The following is a 16,799-nucleotide window of genomic DNA, read 5'->3' on the forward strand; positions in this document are numbered from 1 at the left end:
AGAGAGAGAGAGAGAGAGAAGTGGTCTAGGGGAAGTGACCTCGTTGTTCTGGTTTCTCCGTTAATTGAGTTGTGTTTCGTGTTCTTTCAGGAGGCAGTTTGGGGTAACGCAGATTGCTGCACAACGGGTTGTCTCTCTCTCTCTGACCCTTTTGGAGGGTTTGGCCTTTGTTTTATGACTGAATGACTCACATGTCTCTGTTTTCACCATGGTGGTTTGAGTTACTTTTTCATTTATTTATTTATTTTTGGCTTTTTCCTGCTTGAGTTTTTATGGGAAAAAAACACTTTTTCTCACTCTTTACGTGTATAAAAAAATGCCATCAAGAAATATAAATGTATGCAAAAAAAAAACCTATCTTACCTATGGCTTGCCTACAGGATGGAAGCTTGATTTTACTTCCCTTTAAACAAATTTCTGTTGTTGTAATTTAAGGAATAAGAGGAAGTATTGGAAGCAGCCTGCCTGGGATAACCGCTGCAAAGTCGATAGAAACGACAGCAATGAGGAGCAGAGCAGTCCAATCCCAATGGAAAACAAGTGGCAAAATCATTGGGATGGAGATGGAGGCATTTCCATTGTCCACTTGTTGCGTCAAGGAGATTTTGTATGTGGCCATGTAAACGACCAGAGACATTCTGCCTTACCTTATAGAACACAGTTTTCGCAGCTGATGATGATGATTGCACCCAGAGATCAATGCATCCGCACTTTCATTATAAAAAAAATCACACAAAACAGGCTTGGCCAGAGAGATTCCCTCTACCCCTGAGTCTGACTCATGTTTGTGTTTGTTTCTCCCCGAGGCACCCACCATTCTCCATCTTGTTTTCCTGTCCAGATTTGCTGTGCCTCTGCATGTTAAGTGTACTAGTCTCGTAAAAGGGTTTTGTCTTATAGCACTGGTTTAGAACCAAATGAGAGTAGTATGGGATTAATATATTCATCGTTCCTTCCAATGAATTTATGTCAAAATAATTTGACAAAAAGGTTTATTGATGTTTGTTCCTTGCTTATAATGTAAAATAGAGTAGTATGGGATTTTAATGATACAAACATTCATCTACTTATTGTTAATTGGTTTCAATATAAAATTTTTATTTTTAATTTATCCATAAAAAAATTCATCTCGTAATATATTTATTAATAAAATTAGGATACGTAATAGTTGATTAGATTAATTTAATTAAAAAAATATTTTAAACGAATAAACTGTAAAAATTAATCAAAAAATGGGTATAAGATTTTAATCGATTAATCCCGTAATAATCAAATTAACCAATTTTTATAATATTCATTAGATGTGTTATAATATTATATAAACATAACGTTATATTATACCTATATTATTATATATTATAATTTATAAATGATTATGTACAAATTGATTAATTTAATAAAAATTCAAAATTGAAACCAACTAAATAATAAAATAATCAAGTTAATTTGAGCTTTTGACAAGTAAGAGACAATTACAATTTCACAGGCGGCGCCTTGCCGCCGGGACGTGACTCTTCTCTGCGTCCCTATTGGATACAACTGGGAAACGGAAAGTGGGAGCATGGTCTTGTCTGCACATGATCTTTATTATTCTTCAGCAGTGCCACCTAGCATTATTTTACTTTTCTTTCTTCAAATTATATTTTTGATTAATTGATTTTGTTAGTCTATTCACTCCCTCCCTCTGTGCCTCCCATTCTCTGCTCCTTCCATGGCTTCTTGCTTCACTTAAAGGCCCAAACAAAAACAAAAAACCAAAATTCCTTTTTTCTGTACACGCTCTCTGGAAGCCTAAACCCGACTGACTCTATCCCAGAGCCCCATGGCCCGAAGATCCGGTACGATCCTCAAACAGCTCTTGAGCTCTCGATGCTCTAACCTCACACCGAGCCGATCCGTCACCTACATGCCACGACCGGGCGACGGCGCACCGCGAGGGGTTACCTTGATCCCGGGCGACGGGATCGGCCCTCTGGTGACGGGCGCCGTGGAGCAAGTGATGGAGGCGATGCACGCACCGGTGTATTTCGAGCGATACGATGTTCACGGCGACATGAATCGGGTGCCTCAAGAAGTGATCGATTCGATCAAGAAGAACAAAGTTTGTCTGAAAGGAGGATTGGCGACGCCGATGGGAGGTGGTGTCAGCTCGCTCAACGTCCAGCTGAGAAGAGAGCTCGATTTGTACGCTTCGCTCGTCAATTGCTTCAATTTGCCAGGCTTGCCTACGAGGCACGAGAATGTTGATATTGTGGTGATTAGAGAGAACACGGAAGGCGAATACTCTGGCCTCGAACACGAGGTCGTCCCTGGAGTCGTCGAGAGCCTTAAGGTACTCCGTTTAATTTACGCTTTACCTTTATGTTTAAATTTGAATTGAGTGTAGGATTATTTTATTTTATTTTTCGTGTCTCATACTACTCAATTGCTAGGTGATAACAAAGTTCTGTTCGGAACGAATTGCAAAATATGCATTCGAATATGCTTATTTAAATAATAGAAAGAAAGTGACTGCTGTGCATAAGGCCAACATTATGAAGCTTGCTGATGGCTTGTTCTTGGAATCATGCCGAGAGGTTGCTACCAAGTATCCGGGGATTAAGTACAATGAAATAATCGTGGACAATTGCTGTATGCAGCTTGTTTCGAAGCCTGAGCAGTTTGATGTCATGGTATTATCATATCCTTCTCTCTGCTGTTGGTGTTTGTTATGTTGTGTTGATTGGAGAATTTAGTATGCAATGGTTTCAAAATTAGAAATTTGATTGTGAATTTTGTGTTCAGGACAAACAACCTAGAATAAATTGTGTTGACAATGATGGAATTAGACACTATGATATGATGTGTTGACAATGATGGAATTAGACGCTATCAAGAAAGCCATATTAATTGCGTCACTCTCTTGGAAATTACATAATCCTGCTAATGTCAATGAAAGTTGTATGCTTTTAAGGGACTCTTTTTCTTTCTCTATCTTCCAGCCCTTCAACTTGAGTATGAAGTTCTACATATTGTTGTACATGTTAAGATTTCCTTTTCCTGTCTTCGCCTTCATTTTTCTTCCTGTTATTATAATTATTGACACTCTTAACTGATGTTGATTGTTTTTTTTTTCTCAGGTGACACCCAATCTTTATGGAAATTTAGTTGCAAATACAGCTGCTGGTATTGCTGGTGGCACTGGAGTTATGCCTGGAGGTACATCCACTAACACACATCAGTTGATGTTCTTTTCTAATGTTTTCTTCTGTTTCTTAAATTTTTGGCACCCTAACTGGTTGTAGAATGGGTTACATCCGTATTGTTGAACCATTGATGCATATATGACAAGACAGCCTCAGCACCTTGGTGATAGAGGCGAAAAAAAGAAATCGGTGCCAATTAACTCATTAATATCAATAGTTCTCAACTGTCAAAAAACAAAAGAAAATCAATGGTTCTCTGTTCATGCCTATCGATTTGTTCTTTTGTTTGTCCTTTCAATGAAAGTGATGAAACTGTGTATGCACGTGCATCTAGAAGCAATAACAAGGGCTTGCATATTAGCTGTAGGACTAAAGTTTGACTTTTTATTATGCTCATTGTAAACCATACAATGAAGATTTATGTATTTGCCATGAGAGGAATTTAAAGCCTTTAGCCTGCTTTCTGTTCTGGTACTCTTGTTTCCTTGAATAGTTTGACATTGAAGATGTGAGATTATATTGAAAACCTAGTGAACTTTCATCCCCTCCCCTTTATTCTCTTTTTCAAGGGTTAGGTTATAATAAGATTTTGGCAGAAAAGACTTAGGTGCCTCCAGTTGTAGTGTTGGACTCTCAATAAACTATATATGTATGACTAAAATCTCATCCCAATGTTGGGAGTGCTGTTTTTGCAGGCAATGTCGGGGCTGACCATGCTGTTTTTGAGCAAGGAGCCTCTGCAGGAAATGTGGGCAATGAGAAACTGGTTGAACAGAAGAAAGCAAACCCAGTGGCCCTGCTTCTCTCATCTGCGATGATGTTGAGACATCTGCAGTTCCCCTCATTTGCCGATCGGTTGGAAACTGCTGTGAAACGGGTTATATCAGAGGGCAAGCACCGAACAAAGGACCTTGGAGGAACCAGTACCAGTCAAGAGGTTGTTGATGCAGTCATAGACGCACTAGACTGAGAGAGAAGATAGTTGAGTAGTCAGCACTTTGTCATCTATATTGGGAACTTCCCACCGGAATTCCTCATTTTGAGGTTGGATAAATTACGGTTGATTTCATTCACATTCACAATTGAAATTATGTCTAAATAATCTCAATCCCAAATGAAAGATGGAATTGTTTTCTGAGATAAACTTTGTTCTGTGATCAAACTCCATTCTTGCAGCCGTCACAATGCTAACATGGTATCTCTGTTTTCACAGGAGAAATGTAAGTGTAGGCTAAAAGCCAGAAGAAACAATCCTCGATTTTAGGATTGTGCAAATAAATCCTTATACTTTTGTCAAGTTCAAATTAAGCCCCTTTTTATTAAAATGTATGAAACCCTTTGGCTTTTCAATTATTCACGTTGACTTAGCAGGCACCTATGGCAAAAACTAAATAAATGCTCTCATAACGAAGCTCGCTGGGCATCCACATGGCAAAAAGAAAGGAAAACAATGATAATATATAAATAATTTTTGGATAAATTTATATAATTAGGATAATATATGGTAACTGAATCTAGTACTAAACAAGTGATCTAAATTGATAAAATTTTGCAGTTATCTAATTCGAAAACGTTTAGGATTGGGGCAACCTTGGAGTGTGAGTTTCCCATGCTTTGGATGCCTTGCAGCTTTCATTTTCACCATGCTACGATTCATCTCGGAAGCTGGTGATCTTTCAACATCCTCGGCTTGCTGGTCGGACTGGACCTTTCTCCGACGCTCATTATGCCCAGCCAACCGATCCCGACAACTTCTTTTGGTACCATCGAACTCTGAAATTTCATGAAACCTGCATTTGACAGTCCAAAAATCACCTAATTGTACAGATAACACACTGGATTGCTTTTGATACTACAAGCTACTGTTCCTTCTCATTGAAATGTCCCTCAGGTTTTGCTGAATCAAGCTCACAATCAGTAGAAACATGAACTACAAATATTTGTCTCTGAGATTGACTTATCAGCTTACGCACAGCAATAGTGACAGACAACTCAATTGTTTTTAGGCTTGATCTTCCTAGGCAGGGGTTTACATCTGTAAGCCGCAATGGATCATTAAAGATAATCTTTCTTCACACTATAGATATTCAAGACATGGGCATTGATTCTCCAATAAAACTCTCAGTTTCAATCTTCAACAACAATATAAGGAGGTCGGATTGTTTGACACAACAAAGCAACCACCTCAGCAGAAATGATTTCCACCATTGATGTCTCGTTATCAAATGGCGAAAACTAGACCTGCAGGTTCCTATCTAATGTATAAAAGTATGACCAAACTTCCCAAAGTTATAAATAAAACAGATGAAACATGGACATCAAGCTCTGGAAAGCTCCCAATGAGAAAAATGTAATTGATCATTAAAGTAATCAGCAGAAAAATGAGCAAGGAGTAACCTGCTACACTGCTGGCAGAACCTCTGGCGAATGCCCTTAACCGAAACAAAAGCAGCCTTGGCGTGTCGCTCGCAGACTTTGTGGCGCCGATGATATTGCTTTGCATCTCTCAAATCCGTATCACATTCATCAGCTTGACAACACAAAAGACCACCACCACCACCGCGGCAGCTTGCAGAGTGCGACTGTAGCAAACTCCTCCTTTCAAACCTCTCCCGAGGCACCACCCTTATCATAACCCTCCTCTCCTCTCCTTGCTCTTGCTTTTCCTCATCTTCACTCTCAGCCTCTGACTCTTGCTCTGTTCCGGACTCATCCTCTATCCCTCCTAGTGTTTTAAACGACCCTTTTGCCATTAAAGATAAAAGCACTAAAAGTGAAAAGCGGTTCTCTTTGTGTTTACCCTTTTTGGGGTTTTAAGGAGGGACTAGATTACGATTAGATTTGCTGAGACTGTGTGGGAATCTTTAGGGTTTGTAAATGTGAGTGGATGCGAAAGAAAGGAACCAACAAGAGCTCCAAAGTAAGGTAAGAAAAGAAAGAAAAAAAGGACAATGGAATTAATAATATCAGTGGCAGAGAGAGAGAAGGAGCAGAGTCAGCGGTTAGTGTGAGAGAGAGTGACCCACCACGAGACGCAAAATGTCGTGGTCATCAACATAAAAAGTTTACCTTTCGGGAGGACAATACTCGAATGAATGTTTTTCTCCTTCGTCTTTATCTAGTCAAAAATTTTCGCTGTTTCTCTCCTGCAGACGGCCATCAGCGTTTCTCTCAAAGGAAATAACAAAATTTCCCCTCTCTACTCTCCACCATATTCATATAGAAAGAAAACCAGAACCATTAGCAGTGAGATGGTGTGGTGAGGGAGCATGTCAAGAGGGTCTGCCGCCAAGGCTTGACGGCAAACATGAGCGTTTAAACGGTTGAGATCGTAGACACGTAAGCATGCTCGCGTTTGTTCCTTGACAAAGTTTGTATTTGACAACATACAACTTGCCCGGAAAATTCTCTGCTGTTTCTGGGATTTTGTTCCGGAGGCGATAGCGGAATCGGATACAACACGTCGACGCATTTGGGCTCCCCGGATCGAGATGGCCTTCGTTTTCGACTGACCTTGTTTTTCGGGTCGTGGACTTGTCCAGTGTCTTTTTTTCTTCTTTTGTTTGGTATCTAATGGGCCAGGGGCCCAGTTTCTGTAAATGAATGGATAAAATGGAAAAAAACAATAGCATTTTGCAGTCCAAACCCAAGCTGAATCAGAAGTTTCAGAACTCAAAACCTGAGCAATGGTCATAAGTTGCAGTAGTAAGTTGAACACTCATGCTAGTAAGCAGGACCCAGTGGAAGTGTCATGAGGCGATTCTTCAGATCACATTCCGTGCGGTCTTAAGTTCAATCCTTATCTTGGTACTAAAACTCAAGTCAGCTTTAATGCTTCAGCACTTACCCAGCAAGCACCCAACACCCACACAATGGTTTTAAGCCGGCAAGCAAGCTTGCATAAAAGAGAAAGGAAGACAAGAGAAGAGAATGCTAGCAAAGAGAAGCTGAGCTTATATTGAATGAATTGAAATGAATTGTGTTGGATGATTTAACACAAGGAGCATGGGTTATTTATAGCCAAAGTTCCCAAAATATTTCCTTCCAAAATATTTCCCTCCAAAGCATTTCTTCCAAACATTTGGGAGGGAAAGCTAAAGTTTCTAGAAGCTCATTTGGGAGGGAAAGCTGAAATTTCCAGCAGCCCTATACATGGGTCTGGTGGGCCGACACCCTCCTGGGCCATCTGGTGGGTTTGGGTCGCGCACAGGCTGAGTGCCTGGACGCGGCGGCTGGTGCGCAGAAGCCCGCGTAGGCAGTCTGTCTGGGTGCTGTGCAGGCCTGCGTGCTGCGCCCCTGCCGAGCCATCCTGCGTGCCGCGTACTTGCGTGCCGCGCACCCCTGTCGGGTCGGCGGCCCGGGCCTGCGTGCCGCTGGCCCATGGTGTGCGCACCTACGTGCCGCGCACCCTGCTGGTCAGAGGCCCTGGGCCTACATACCATGAGCCCATGCTCTGCGTCCCCGCGCGTGCCTGATAACTCTATTATATAGAGTTATTTTGAGTCATTTTGAAGAGCTTAAGTAGCTAAATCTTTGAGATTTAGGTTCGAATTTTAGCATTATAGGTTTTTTTAGTTTAAGTTTGATTACTTGTTAAGTGATTAATTTAAGTTATTTTAGTTAAATTTTAAGTTATTTATTTTAAATTACTTTAAGGTAGTTATTGCTAATTCTCTTATGACTTTTGTAGGAAATTGATGAAAAAGACTCATTTGATGAAAATCAGTGCAAGTATGGTGATAGCTTCATTCGTATATGTTTCAGTATTTTGACCATATCTCTTTCAAAACAACTCCAAATGAGGTGATTCTTAGACCAATAGAATTAGAAGAAGAAGGGATACAATGTTTATGTTTACCAATTTGCCCAGTTCTGATTGGATCATGGTCAAAATATTTGTCAAAGTCGGACCACTGCAGCAGTATGTAAAGACTGAACATGATGTGGGATTTGGAGCAAAGCTTTCAATACAGAAGTTCAATTGATGTGATTTTTGATCCATTGGAAAGTTAAGAGACAGGGATAAAACTTTTATGTTTACTACTTTGCCCAGTTCTTAACATATCAGGGTGAAACTCACGTTTAAAGTTGATAGACTGCCACAGCGCTGGGAGAACAAGGCTGCAGCGTTGATGAAAGGAAGCACACATACAAAATTCCAGAGAGCTCAGCGCTGCAACGTTGGAGAAGTAGCGCCACAGCGCTGTACGAATTTCCAAAAAAAAAATAAAAGATATTAACGGAATTTCGAAAATTAGGTTATTTGGAGCCTATTAAGGAGCCTTTTCAGAGATTTTGGAGGGGAGGCAGCAAGAAACTATTCTGGAGATTTGGAGCCAAGAACAAAGCAAGGAAACAAGAGAATTGGAGAGAGAATCAAGATCATAAATCTCTAACTATTAGTTTTCTCTCTTACCTTTGTGTTTTTTCTTATTTTCTTTGACTTGGATTCATGGCTAAATATCTTTGGATATTGTCTTTATTAGATATTATGAGCTAATTTATTTTTTTAGGATTGCAATTGAACTCACATGTAATCTAGATTTTTAATCACTTTCTTGCTTATTTCAATGGGATTTGAATTGTTTATTCCAATTTGTTCTTAATGCTTTTAATTGCTTGGCCACCAATTAAATTGATCTAGAAACCTAAACAAACTTGGGAAAGGGAGTTTAGTGTAGACTAAAATTGGGATAGCATATGATCATATTAATTGATTTGCGTATAGGATAGGGATATACCTATAGGCCATATGTAGCCAAATTAAAGCCTGAACTTAATGAGTTTATTTTAATTTCAATTCACATAGGGATATAGTGTTTTGGTTAAAATAGATATTTTTATAAGATGAGTCGGGAGACCCTTATAAATAATTTAGGACTCTAGGTTAGCAATTCAAACCATTGAGATAAGTTAAGGAAGAGAGGTAAGATTTAGATGAAGTGTGAGGATATTGTAATCCTAGGCTTATTTGATTTGATATTTAATTTGAGTCGCTTTATTATTTTGATTTTTCTTAGTTTAATTCTGCTATAACTTAGTTTGATTTGATTTGATATTATTTTGACATTGTTTGGATAAGATTAATTTGCAATAATTTTAGTACTTAGTAAACTTTTAGATCAATTCCCTGTGGGATCGATACTCTACTTGCTAATATATTGTCTATTCGATACGTATACTTGCGTAGTAGAATTTTAACTGACAAGTTTTTGTGATTAGTGCCACGCACCCCTGCTGGGCTGGCGGCCCCGGGCCTGCGTGCCGCATAACCATGGCATGCGGGTCTGCGTGCCGCCCACCCCTATTTTGCGAGCTGGAGCACCTGCGCGCAGTTTGTCTGGCTCTCTGTCGGGCTAGCTCGCCCAGGGGCCTGTGCTGTGGGCCCTCTTAGAATCCTGTCGGGCTAGCTTGCCCAGGGGCCTGTGCTGTACTCCCCTGCTAGCATCCTGTCGAGCTAGCTCACCCAGAGGCCTGTGCTGTACACCCCTGCTAGCATCCTGTCGGGCTAGCTCGCCCAGGGGCCTGTGCTGTGTGCCCCTGTTGGCATTCCGTCGGGCTGGTTCGCCCATGGGCCTGTGCTGTGTGCTCCTAATGGCATCCCGTTGGGACGGCTTGCCCAAAGGCCTGTGATGTGCACCTTTGTTGGCGCCCTGTCGGGCTGGCTCGCCCAAGGTCTTGTGTTGTGCACCTCTGCTGGAACCTTGCACTTGCCTTCTGCTATCCAGTGAGGGTTCTCTCCCAGCAATACTTCCCTTACATACCGACACTTTGGAACACCCTTCGGTCACCTCTAAGGTGCTGAACTACGGTCCGTGACAGAAGGGCCAGGTTAGTTTCTTCTGCAGCATATGCAACTTTGTGATCGATCCTGGTCATGCCTCAGCTAGCTCTTCATGCATACTGTTCCATAAGCATACACATATTGATCCGATCTACTCTTCAATCAACTTAAGCAAACTTGATATGTTCGACACAGAAAAGCTTAGTTTTTATTAAATTATTAGCTTGGTCTCGAATGGCATGATAAATAGTATTTGATAAAAAAAATAATTAAAATTTAATTTTAAATTTTTTATTAGATAAAAAAAATAAATTTTTTTTAATTTATTTAAAATTATTTGAAAGATATGTTATCAAATTATATTAAAAATTAACTAAAAGTAATTAAAATTATCAAATAAATTGACTTTGTAACGTTGAGGCGGAGAGGAGAAGGGAAACCATACCAAAACCCTGATTTGCAATCGTGGAAGAGTAGTTTTGTAAGCATTAATTACTATGGCATTGGGTAATTGCATTCATTTGCGCAGTTTAATTAATGGGAAAGAGATTGAACCTTGTTCTTTTGAGCCACGTGTGCAAGCAAAGGGCACAACGCACACGTCTCACAGCCTGTCCAGGTATCTCTCTCTCCAACACAAGGACACGGCCAATCAGTTTTGAGTTCAGTTTCACGTTGTAACTTTCACTCTCTTGTGTCTGTCAGTTGGCTCTCCTCTTTCCGACCCGACGACCATGAACCGCTTCTTAAGATATTCATGGTCCCGATCGCTCCCCGGTGTCAACCGCCTCCCCTCCTTTGCTCAAAGTTATCGCCACTTCTCTCGCTTTGAAGGGGATTCTGAGCCCGACTCATGGAAATCAATGGAGGGTCTTGTCCGTTGCCCCGCCAATTACGTGCCTCTGTCTCCCATAAGCTTCTTGGAGAGAGCAGCCAAGGTTTATAGGGACACAACATCGGTTGTTTATGGTTCTTATAAGTACACCTGGAGTCAAACTCATGAACGTTGTCTCAAGCTCGCTTCTGCTCTGTCCCAGCTGGGGATTACCCGTGGCGATGCGGTGCGTTGCTCTTTATCTAACATCTTTCTTTCTTTCTTTTGGTTTTAGGTTCCTCTTTATCTTCCCTACAGCTCCAAATCTGTCGACCACCAATCTGCAATTGCTCCCATAATTTGTTTTTGTATTATTTTTTAGATCCTGGTCGAGTTTCAGTGCTTTTGGATCGTAATTCCATGCATATATTGAAAAGATTTGGGTACCATAAGTTGGATCGTAATTCCATGCATATATTGAAAAGATTTGGGATCGTACTTTTGGATCCCATAAGTTGGGTACCGGCTGATTTCTTGAAGAGGATGATAATCGATTTGTATATATTGAAAAGATTTTCAATTCTATGTAATTCCATGCATAACTTATCCACCATCAACATGCAGAACCAAGCAGGCTAATATTCATTTTCGGCTCACTAAGATGATTAACCTTAGCTTTTTTAAAAGAAAAAACAAGTGGTTTGGTTCATTTGACAACTTAATCATTGTTCTTTTGGTTCTTTCTTCTTCTTTTTTTTTTTTTTAGGTATTCTGTCACATTGATGCTGTCTGTGCTAATGAGAATTTAATTGATCAAACAAAAAATTTCATTAATTGACTTATGGTTGGGAAAGAAAGTTGGGGATGTGGAGAAGGAAGTTGGAAAGCAAACTTTTATATATGTTGTTTAAGCATGTATAATGCCTTATGGAGGTGCCCTTTTGAAATACATAATCAATTGGGATCTTCATTTTCAGCTCTAAATTGTTTAAGCAGGTTGCGACCCTGGCTCCCAATATCCCAGCAATGTATGAGCTGCATTTTGCTGTTCCAATGGCTGGAGCAGTCCTTTGTACACTTAATGCACGCCTTGACTCAGCCATGGTATCAGTTCTACTGACACATTCAGAAGCTAAGATCGTATTTGTAGACTACAAGTTACTTGACATTGCTCGTGGAGCACTTGATCTTCTTGCTAAAACAAACACAAAACCACCTATCTTGATCTTGATTTCTAAATGGGATGATTCATCTCCAACCAGCTTTGAGCCAGGTACTTATGAGTATGAAAGTTTTTTAGAAACTGGGCATATTGGATTTGAGATTAGAAGACCGAAAAGTGAATGGGATCCCATTTCCGTGAATTATACCTCTGGTACAACATCTAGGCCCAAAGGAGTTGTTTACAGTCACAGGGGAGCCTATCTCAACTCCCTTGCAACTGTTTTCCTTCATGGAATGCACTCAATGCCTGTTTATCTATGGACGGTGCCTATGTTTCACTGCAATGGCTGGTGCCTCACATGGGGTGTTGCAGCGCAGGGTGGCACAAACATATGCCTGAGGAGCGTTTCCCCAAAGGAGATATTTGAAAATATAGTCCTGCACAGCGTGACGCACATGGGAGGAGCTCCTACAGTCCTCAACATGATTGTGAATTCACCTGTCAGTGATCAAAAGCCACTTTCCCACAAGGTTGAAATAATGACAGGTGGCTCACCGCCACCTCCACAGATCCTATTCAAGATGGAAGAGTTGGGTTTTAGTGTAAATCACTTGTATGGCCTCACAGAAACTTACGGTCCAGGTACATACTGCGCATGGAAACCTGAATGGGATTCCTTGCTTCCTGATGAGCAATCAAAGTTGAAAGCCCGGCAAGGAATGCAACATCTTGGTTTGGAGGAGGTTGATATTAGAGATCCTGTCACCATGGAAAGTGTACCAGCTGATGGTAAAACCATGGGTGAGATTATGTTCAGAGGAAACACTGTGATGAGTGGATACCTTAAAGACTTGCAAGCAACAGAGAAGGCATTTAGTGGTGGATGGTTTCGGAGTGGGGATCTTGCTGTGAAGCATCCAGATGGTTACATAGAAGTAAAGGACCGGCTGAAGGATATCATAATTTCAGGGGGAGAGAATATAAGCACGGTGGAGGTTGAAACAGTTTTGTATGGTCATCCAGCAGTTCTTGAGGCTGCAGTTGTTGCGCGGCCAGATAATCATTGGGGACAGACCCCTTGTGCATTTGTGAAGTTAAAAGAGGGGTTTGCTGTCGATGCTCAAGAACTAATCAGGTTTTGCCGAGATCACTTGCCACATTATATGGCTCCCAGAACAGTGATCTTTGCGGAATTGCCAAGAACTTCAACTGGAAAGATACAGAAGTTTATATTGAGAGAAAAAGCAAAGGCCCTGGGCAGCCTGTTTTGAGCAAAATGATACTGTACTCTTTCCTCCAAAACTGGAAAAATAAAAATTTCTCGTTGCTCATTTTAATTCTCTGGTTCGTTAACTGTAATGTATTTACCATTCACAGATAGGTAGAGAAAGCCATATATTCACAGTACAAGCCACGATTTGTCCCTGCCATTTGCAAATTTGCAGCAGAGAATACTACTTTGCAGAATTTCTTGCTCACACTGTGGCTCGAGCAGGATGTTGATCTAGATTGAGACTGATAATGTAGGGATAGATGAGAGAGCCACAGTATAGACGATTTTCTATCTTCATTCCGCTTGAAACCATAGATAATTTGTGGTCATGATAGTGAGCAACTGGTTTTCCTTCCAAATCAACGACAAAGACACCTGCATTTTTCCCCATAGATAGTGGTCCAATGTACTTCTCTATGATCGCCATAACCTTTCGGATGAAAGGATACCTGAATGCTAAATCAAGAGTAGCCGAAGTTTCCTGTCCAATATGTACAACAATGTTTAAATTATCAGTAATTATTAAGAGAAAAAAAATAGTCGTTCGTATGCAATATTGTAATAAATAATGGTTTAACCAATTCAACGCTCAGACTGCTGCTAAGTATCTTTCATCGTTGTTCTTACCCAAGAAATCATAGCACCACCTAAATTTCACAAATTTCATCCAAAATTAAAAAGAATTAGTATTACCAAGGGCAATCCAATCCAATAGTGGCCATCCCCATCATATCTGATATTATCAGGGAAGCCTGGTAATTGATCAACAAATTTCTCCAGCCGTCCCTGTTGGTTGCCCTGTATGTAATACTTTCTACACCTTCTCCTGCAATTAAGTTGGTCAATTTCGGGCAATTAAATCATCAGAATGGCAACAGAAACCGTTGGTAATAAGATTACAAGATTAGCCACCAATGCAACATACATTGATGATTCACAGAAGATTGCAGAGTCTTGATGTGGTGATACTGCAACTCCATTAGCAAAGTAGAGATTGCTGACCAACACTATGGTTTTTCTGGTAACTGGATCGAAGCTCATAAATCGACCATGAGGCTTACCCTCCAGCATGTCCAGTACGTGGTCATTCAAGTCATATTTGTATGAAGCATCTGTAAAATATATCATACCATTATCTGCTATATCTACACCGTCTGTAATTTTGAATTTCAGGCCATCAGCCTCATCTGTTAGCAGCTCCACCTCACCATCTCTGCTTATATTCAGCAGTCCCTGTCAATATTATCAATATCTTTTTCAAAATTTGATTTTGATTGCTCCCAGGTCACGTGCTGTCTTAGGAAAGGTAACTAACCTTAAAAGCATCAGCCACGATTATTTCATCATTGTGTCCAAGAGCGACTCCTAAAGGTCTTCCGTTGGTGTTGACTAAATTTTCCACGGTCGAATCGTTCAACCTGACTCGCTTGATCCACCCATCTAGACAACCCGTGTAGATGACCCTTGACTTGGAATCATATGCGATATCCTCTGGTCCCTGCAACTTCCCTGCACCCACGAATTCTGCTCCTTGTAGGATGTGATCGTTGCGCAACGAGGCAGCGATGGGGGCCTGAGCCAATTCGTGGATGGGTATAGGAGCTGGATCGAATGAGTCAAGCTGGTAGGCAAGCACAACTGCCAGTACCGGAACCATCGTTGACAAAACAAGAGTGAAGTGCCATAGCCGCTTTCGTGGATGAGGAGCAGAAACTGATTCAGAGGTTGAGTTAGGCATTGCAGCGTTGCAGGTTCCTTGACAGATTGGAAAAATCAGAACTCAGAAGGGACAAAAGATTGGAAACCTGGGTTTCCTATCCTCTACGCAAGTGATGACCACCAATGATTTTGATTTTGATTATTCAAGTCATTTGGTTGCCTTGACGTCTGTGCAGTTGAAACATTAAACAAAAATGTTTATTTACTGTAACTAATGTCCAAACTACATTCAATCAATCATAATCGGCAGCAGATGAGACTTTGATCAGAAACAGCTCTGGCATCATTGGTTTGATTTCAATGTTAAATTTTGTGGATTAAAACTGGTAATCTTCATCAAGTTGAGAAGTACATGCCTGCATGGATACCATTGACCGGAACAGGAAAGAGTTTTGCGGGGTTAGGTAACAAATGTGGAGTATATATGGGTGAAGCTGAGTGATTGACGTGGCAAAGAAAAGGATGGATACCCACCATTCGTGACCAAATCAAGACCCTGTTTCCTCTTTAAATGAAGTTGCTGCGTATGGCGGTTGTGACCCTTTGGAATTATTGCTTTATTAACGGCACAGATTAATTTGGCCATCCCCTTGTTGATATTTGATGAAGCACGTAATCAATTTCTGATACGTAACGTTGATGTTTATTTGGCTCTTCCTACACATTATCCTGATTTATATTTTTTGACGTGACATGTTGTTGTTAAATAAATTTTAAAAATTATTTATGAAAAAAATAATACGTTAACCGACTATGAATTAAATATAGAATTTACTTTAAAGGAGGATAGTTTAGTTTATAATAGTTTTCCAATTGAGGCAAAGAGGTTGTTAATGAATGATATATCAGGGATGTGTTTCATTCGAATGATTTATTTTTAATAATATTTTAATTTATAAAATATTAAATTTTAAATATTAAATTTATATGTCTATAGCAAGTTAGTTTAAAGGTTCATAACTAAGATTACCATGTTAATTAGACCATGATTAGATTGAGCATATACGTGGGATAAAAAGTGAGAGAAATTAAACAATATTTTTATCGCTTAATTTTTTGTTTCTGAAAGCAAAATCATCAAAGATTATATATATATATTTTTGTATATGCAAAGGAAATTAAAAATTGAAAATTTGACTATTATATATATGATTTTGCTTTGCGCTAATGCTACATATAACTATTGTTATTGTGTTGGAGTAGTAATTCAATCTTTTGTCATTTGATCAACATTGATTAAATATATGATTTTTAATTTTATTTTGGATTAAAAAACAAAAATAAATAGCAAAGGAAAATATTAAAATCATCGAGTTTTCCTACTGGGAAAGTTTCAATACAATTCCTCTCTGAAGTCTGATTCTTTCACTCACGTTGCAGATTTTGGATTATTGCAGTCAGGTGATGCATTTAGTATACAGAACAGAGACTCAGCCCTAGTGAATGAGACTTGAGACAGAAAAAGAGAACACCCGTCTGGGCTCTTGGACTGTATCCAGTTGCATTTTGCTGCAGGAAAAGTATAATTAGAACGACCCTTGCGCTGGATGTTGGTCCAGATTGAGGCGGATGATGTACGGTCTGACGAAGGAACCGCAGTAGAGATGATTTTTTATCTTAATCCCAGTTGAAACCATGTTTAATTCAACATCTTGATAATGAGCAACTGGTTTTCCTTCCAAATCAACGGCTAACGCCCCACCATTTTTCCCCGTACTAATTCGCCCAACCAACCTCTCCACGATTAACGCTGCCTTCCGGACCAAAGGATATTTGAATGCTAAATCCCAGAAAATTGTATTTTCCTGACACCAATGTACGAGCGAGCCAGTCAGGGTGCAATTATTTCATTCTAAACC

The 16,799-nt window shown here is 40.0% G+C and overlaps 4 protein-coding genes across 4 annotated transcripts; 2 read left to right on the plus strand and 2 right to left on the minus strand.

The window, feature by feature from the left end:
• The first annotated feature begins 1,467 nt into the window (after positions 1-1,467).
• Positions 1,468-4,329, plus strand: IDH-III (isocitrate dehydrogenase III). The gene is made up of 4 exons (XM_021418549.2): positions 1,468-2,332; positions 2,433-2,672; positions 3,120-3,198; positions 3,881-4,329. Exons 1-4 carry the CDS (start codon positions 1,823-1,825, stop codon positions 4,153-4,155), a joined length of 1,104 nt encoding a protein of 367 aa, XP_021274224.1. The 5' UTR covers positions 1,468-1,822; the 3' UTR covers positions 4,156-4,329.
• Positions 4,330-4,616: 287 nt separating this feature from the next.
• Positions 4,617-6,696, minus strand: LOC110409261 (uncharacterized). Its single transcript, XM_021418550.1, has 2 exons — positions 5,583-6,696; positions 4,617-4,975 (listed from the first exon to the last, which is right to left on the minus strand). Exons 1-2 carry the CDS (start codon positions 5,936-5,938, stop codon positions 4,741-4,743), a joined length of 591 nt encoding a protein of 196 aa, XP_021274225.1. The 5' UTR covers positions 5,939-6,696; the 3' UTR covers positions 4,617-4,740.
• A 3,875-nt stretch (positions 6,697-10,571) lies between these two features.
• On the plus strand, positions 10,572-13,226 carry LOC110429258 (isovalerate--CoA ligase AAE2-like). The gene is made up of 3 exons (XM_021445198.2): positions 10,572-10,588; positions 10,675-11,030; positions 11,780-13,226. The coding sequence occupies exons 2-3, from the start codon at positions 10,704-10,706 to the stop codon at positions 13,217-13,219; spliced, it is 1,767 nt and encodes a 588-aa protein (XP_021300873.1). The 5' UTR covers positions 10,572-10,588; positions 10,675-10,703; the 3' UTR covers positions 13,220-13,226.
• A 25-nt stretch (positions 13,227-13,251) lies between these two features.
• Positions 13,252-15,340, minus strand: LOC110429259 (protein STRICTOSIDINE SYNTHASE-LIKE 5-like). Its single transcript, XM_021445200.2, has 4 exons — positions 14,537-15,340; positions 14,147-14,454; positions 13,915-14,047; positions 13,252-13,702 (listed from the first exon to the last, which is right to left on the minus strand). Exons 1-4 carry the CDS (start codon positions 14,957-14,959, stop codon positions 13,424-13,426), a joined length of 1,143 nt encoding a protein of 380 aa, XP_021300875.1. The 5' UTR covers positions 14,960-15,340; the 3' UTR covers positions 13,252-13,423.
• Between the last annotated feature and the right edge of the window lie 1,459 nt (positions 15,341-16,799).

The sequence above is a fragment of the Theobroma umbraticum genome, unplaced genomic scaffold (genome assembly GCF_002168275.2).
Source record: "Theobroma umbraticum cultivar Fairchild unplaced genomic scaffold, ASM216827v3 scaffold_44.0, whole genome shotgun sequence".
NCBI classification, from domain to species: Eukaryota; Viridiplantae; Streptophyta; class Magnoliopsida; order Malvales; family Malvaceae; genus Theobroma; species Theobroma umbraticum.

Coding starts and splice junctions, on each gene's coding strand:
- IDH-III (XM_021418549.2), top strand. CDS start 1,823: ATGGCCCGAAGATCCGGTACGATCCTCAAACAGCTCTTGAGCTCTCGA. Junction 2,673..3,119: donor CTGAGCAGTTTGATGTCATG/GTATTATCATAT, acceptor TTTTTTTCTCAG/GTGACACCCAATCTTTATGG. Junction 3,199..3,880: donor CACTGGAGTTATGCCTGGAG/GTACATCCACTA, acceptor CTGTTTTTGCAG/GCAATGTCGGGGCTGACCAT.
- LOC110409261 (XM_021418550.1), bottom strand. CDS start 5,938: ATGGCAAAAGGGTCGTTTAAAACACTAGGAGGGATAGAGGATGAGTCC. Junction 4,976..5,582: donor TTCTGCCAGCAGTGTAGCAG/GTTACTCCTTGC, acceptor TGTCAAATGCAG/GTTTCATGAAATTTCAGAGT.
- LOC110429259 (XM_021445200.2), bottom strand. CDS start 14,959: ATGCCTAACTCAACCTCTGAATCAGTTTCTGCTCCTCATCCACGAAAG. Junction 14,455..14,536: donor TCGTGGCTGATGCTTTTAAG/GTTAGTTACCTT, acceptor TAATATTGACAG/GGACTGCTGAATATAAGCAG. Junction 14,048..14,146: donor ATCTTCTGTGAATCATCAAT/GTATGTTGCATT, acceptor ACTTAATTGCAG/GAGAAGGTGTAGAAAGTATT.
- LOC110429258 (XM_021445198.2), top strand. CDS start 10,704: ATGAACCGCTTCTTAAGATATTCATGGTCCCGATCGCTCCCCGGTGTC. Junction 11,031..11,779: donor GGATTACCCGTGGCGATGCG/GTGCGTTGCTCT, acceptor TTGTTTAAGCAG/GTTGCGACCCTGGCTCCCAA.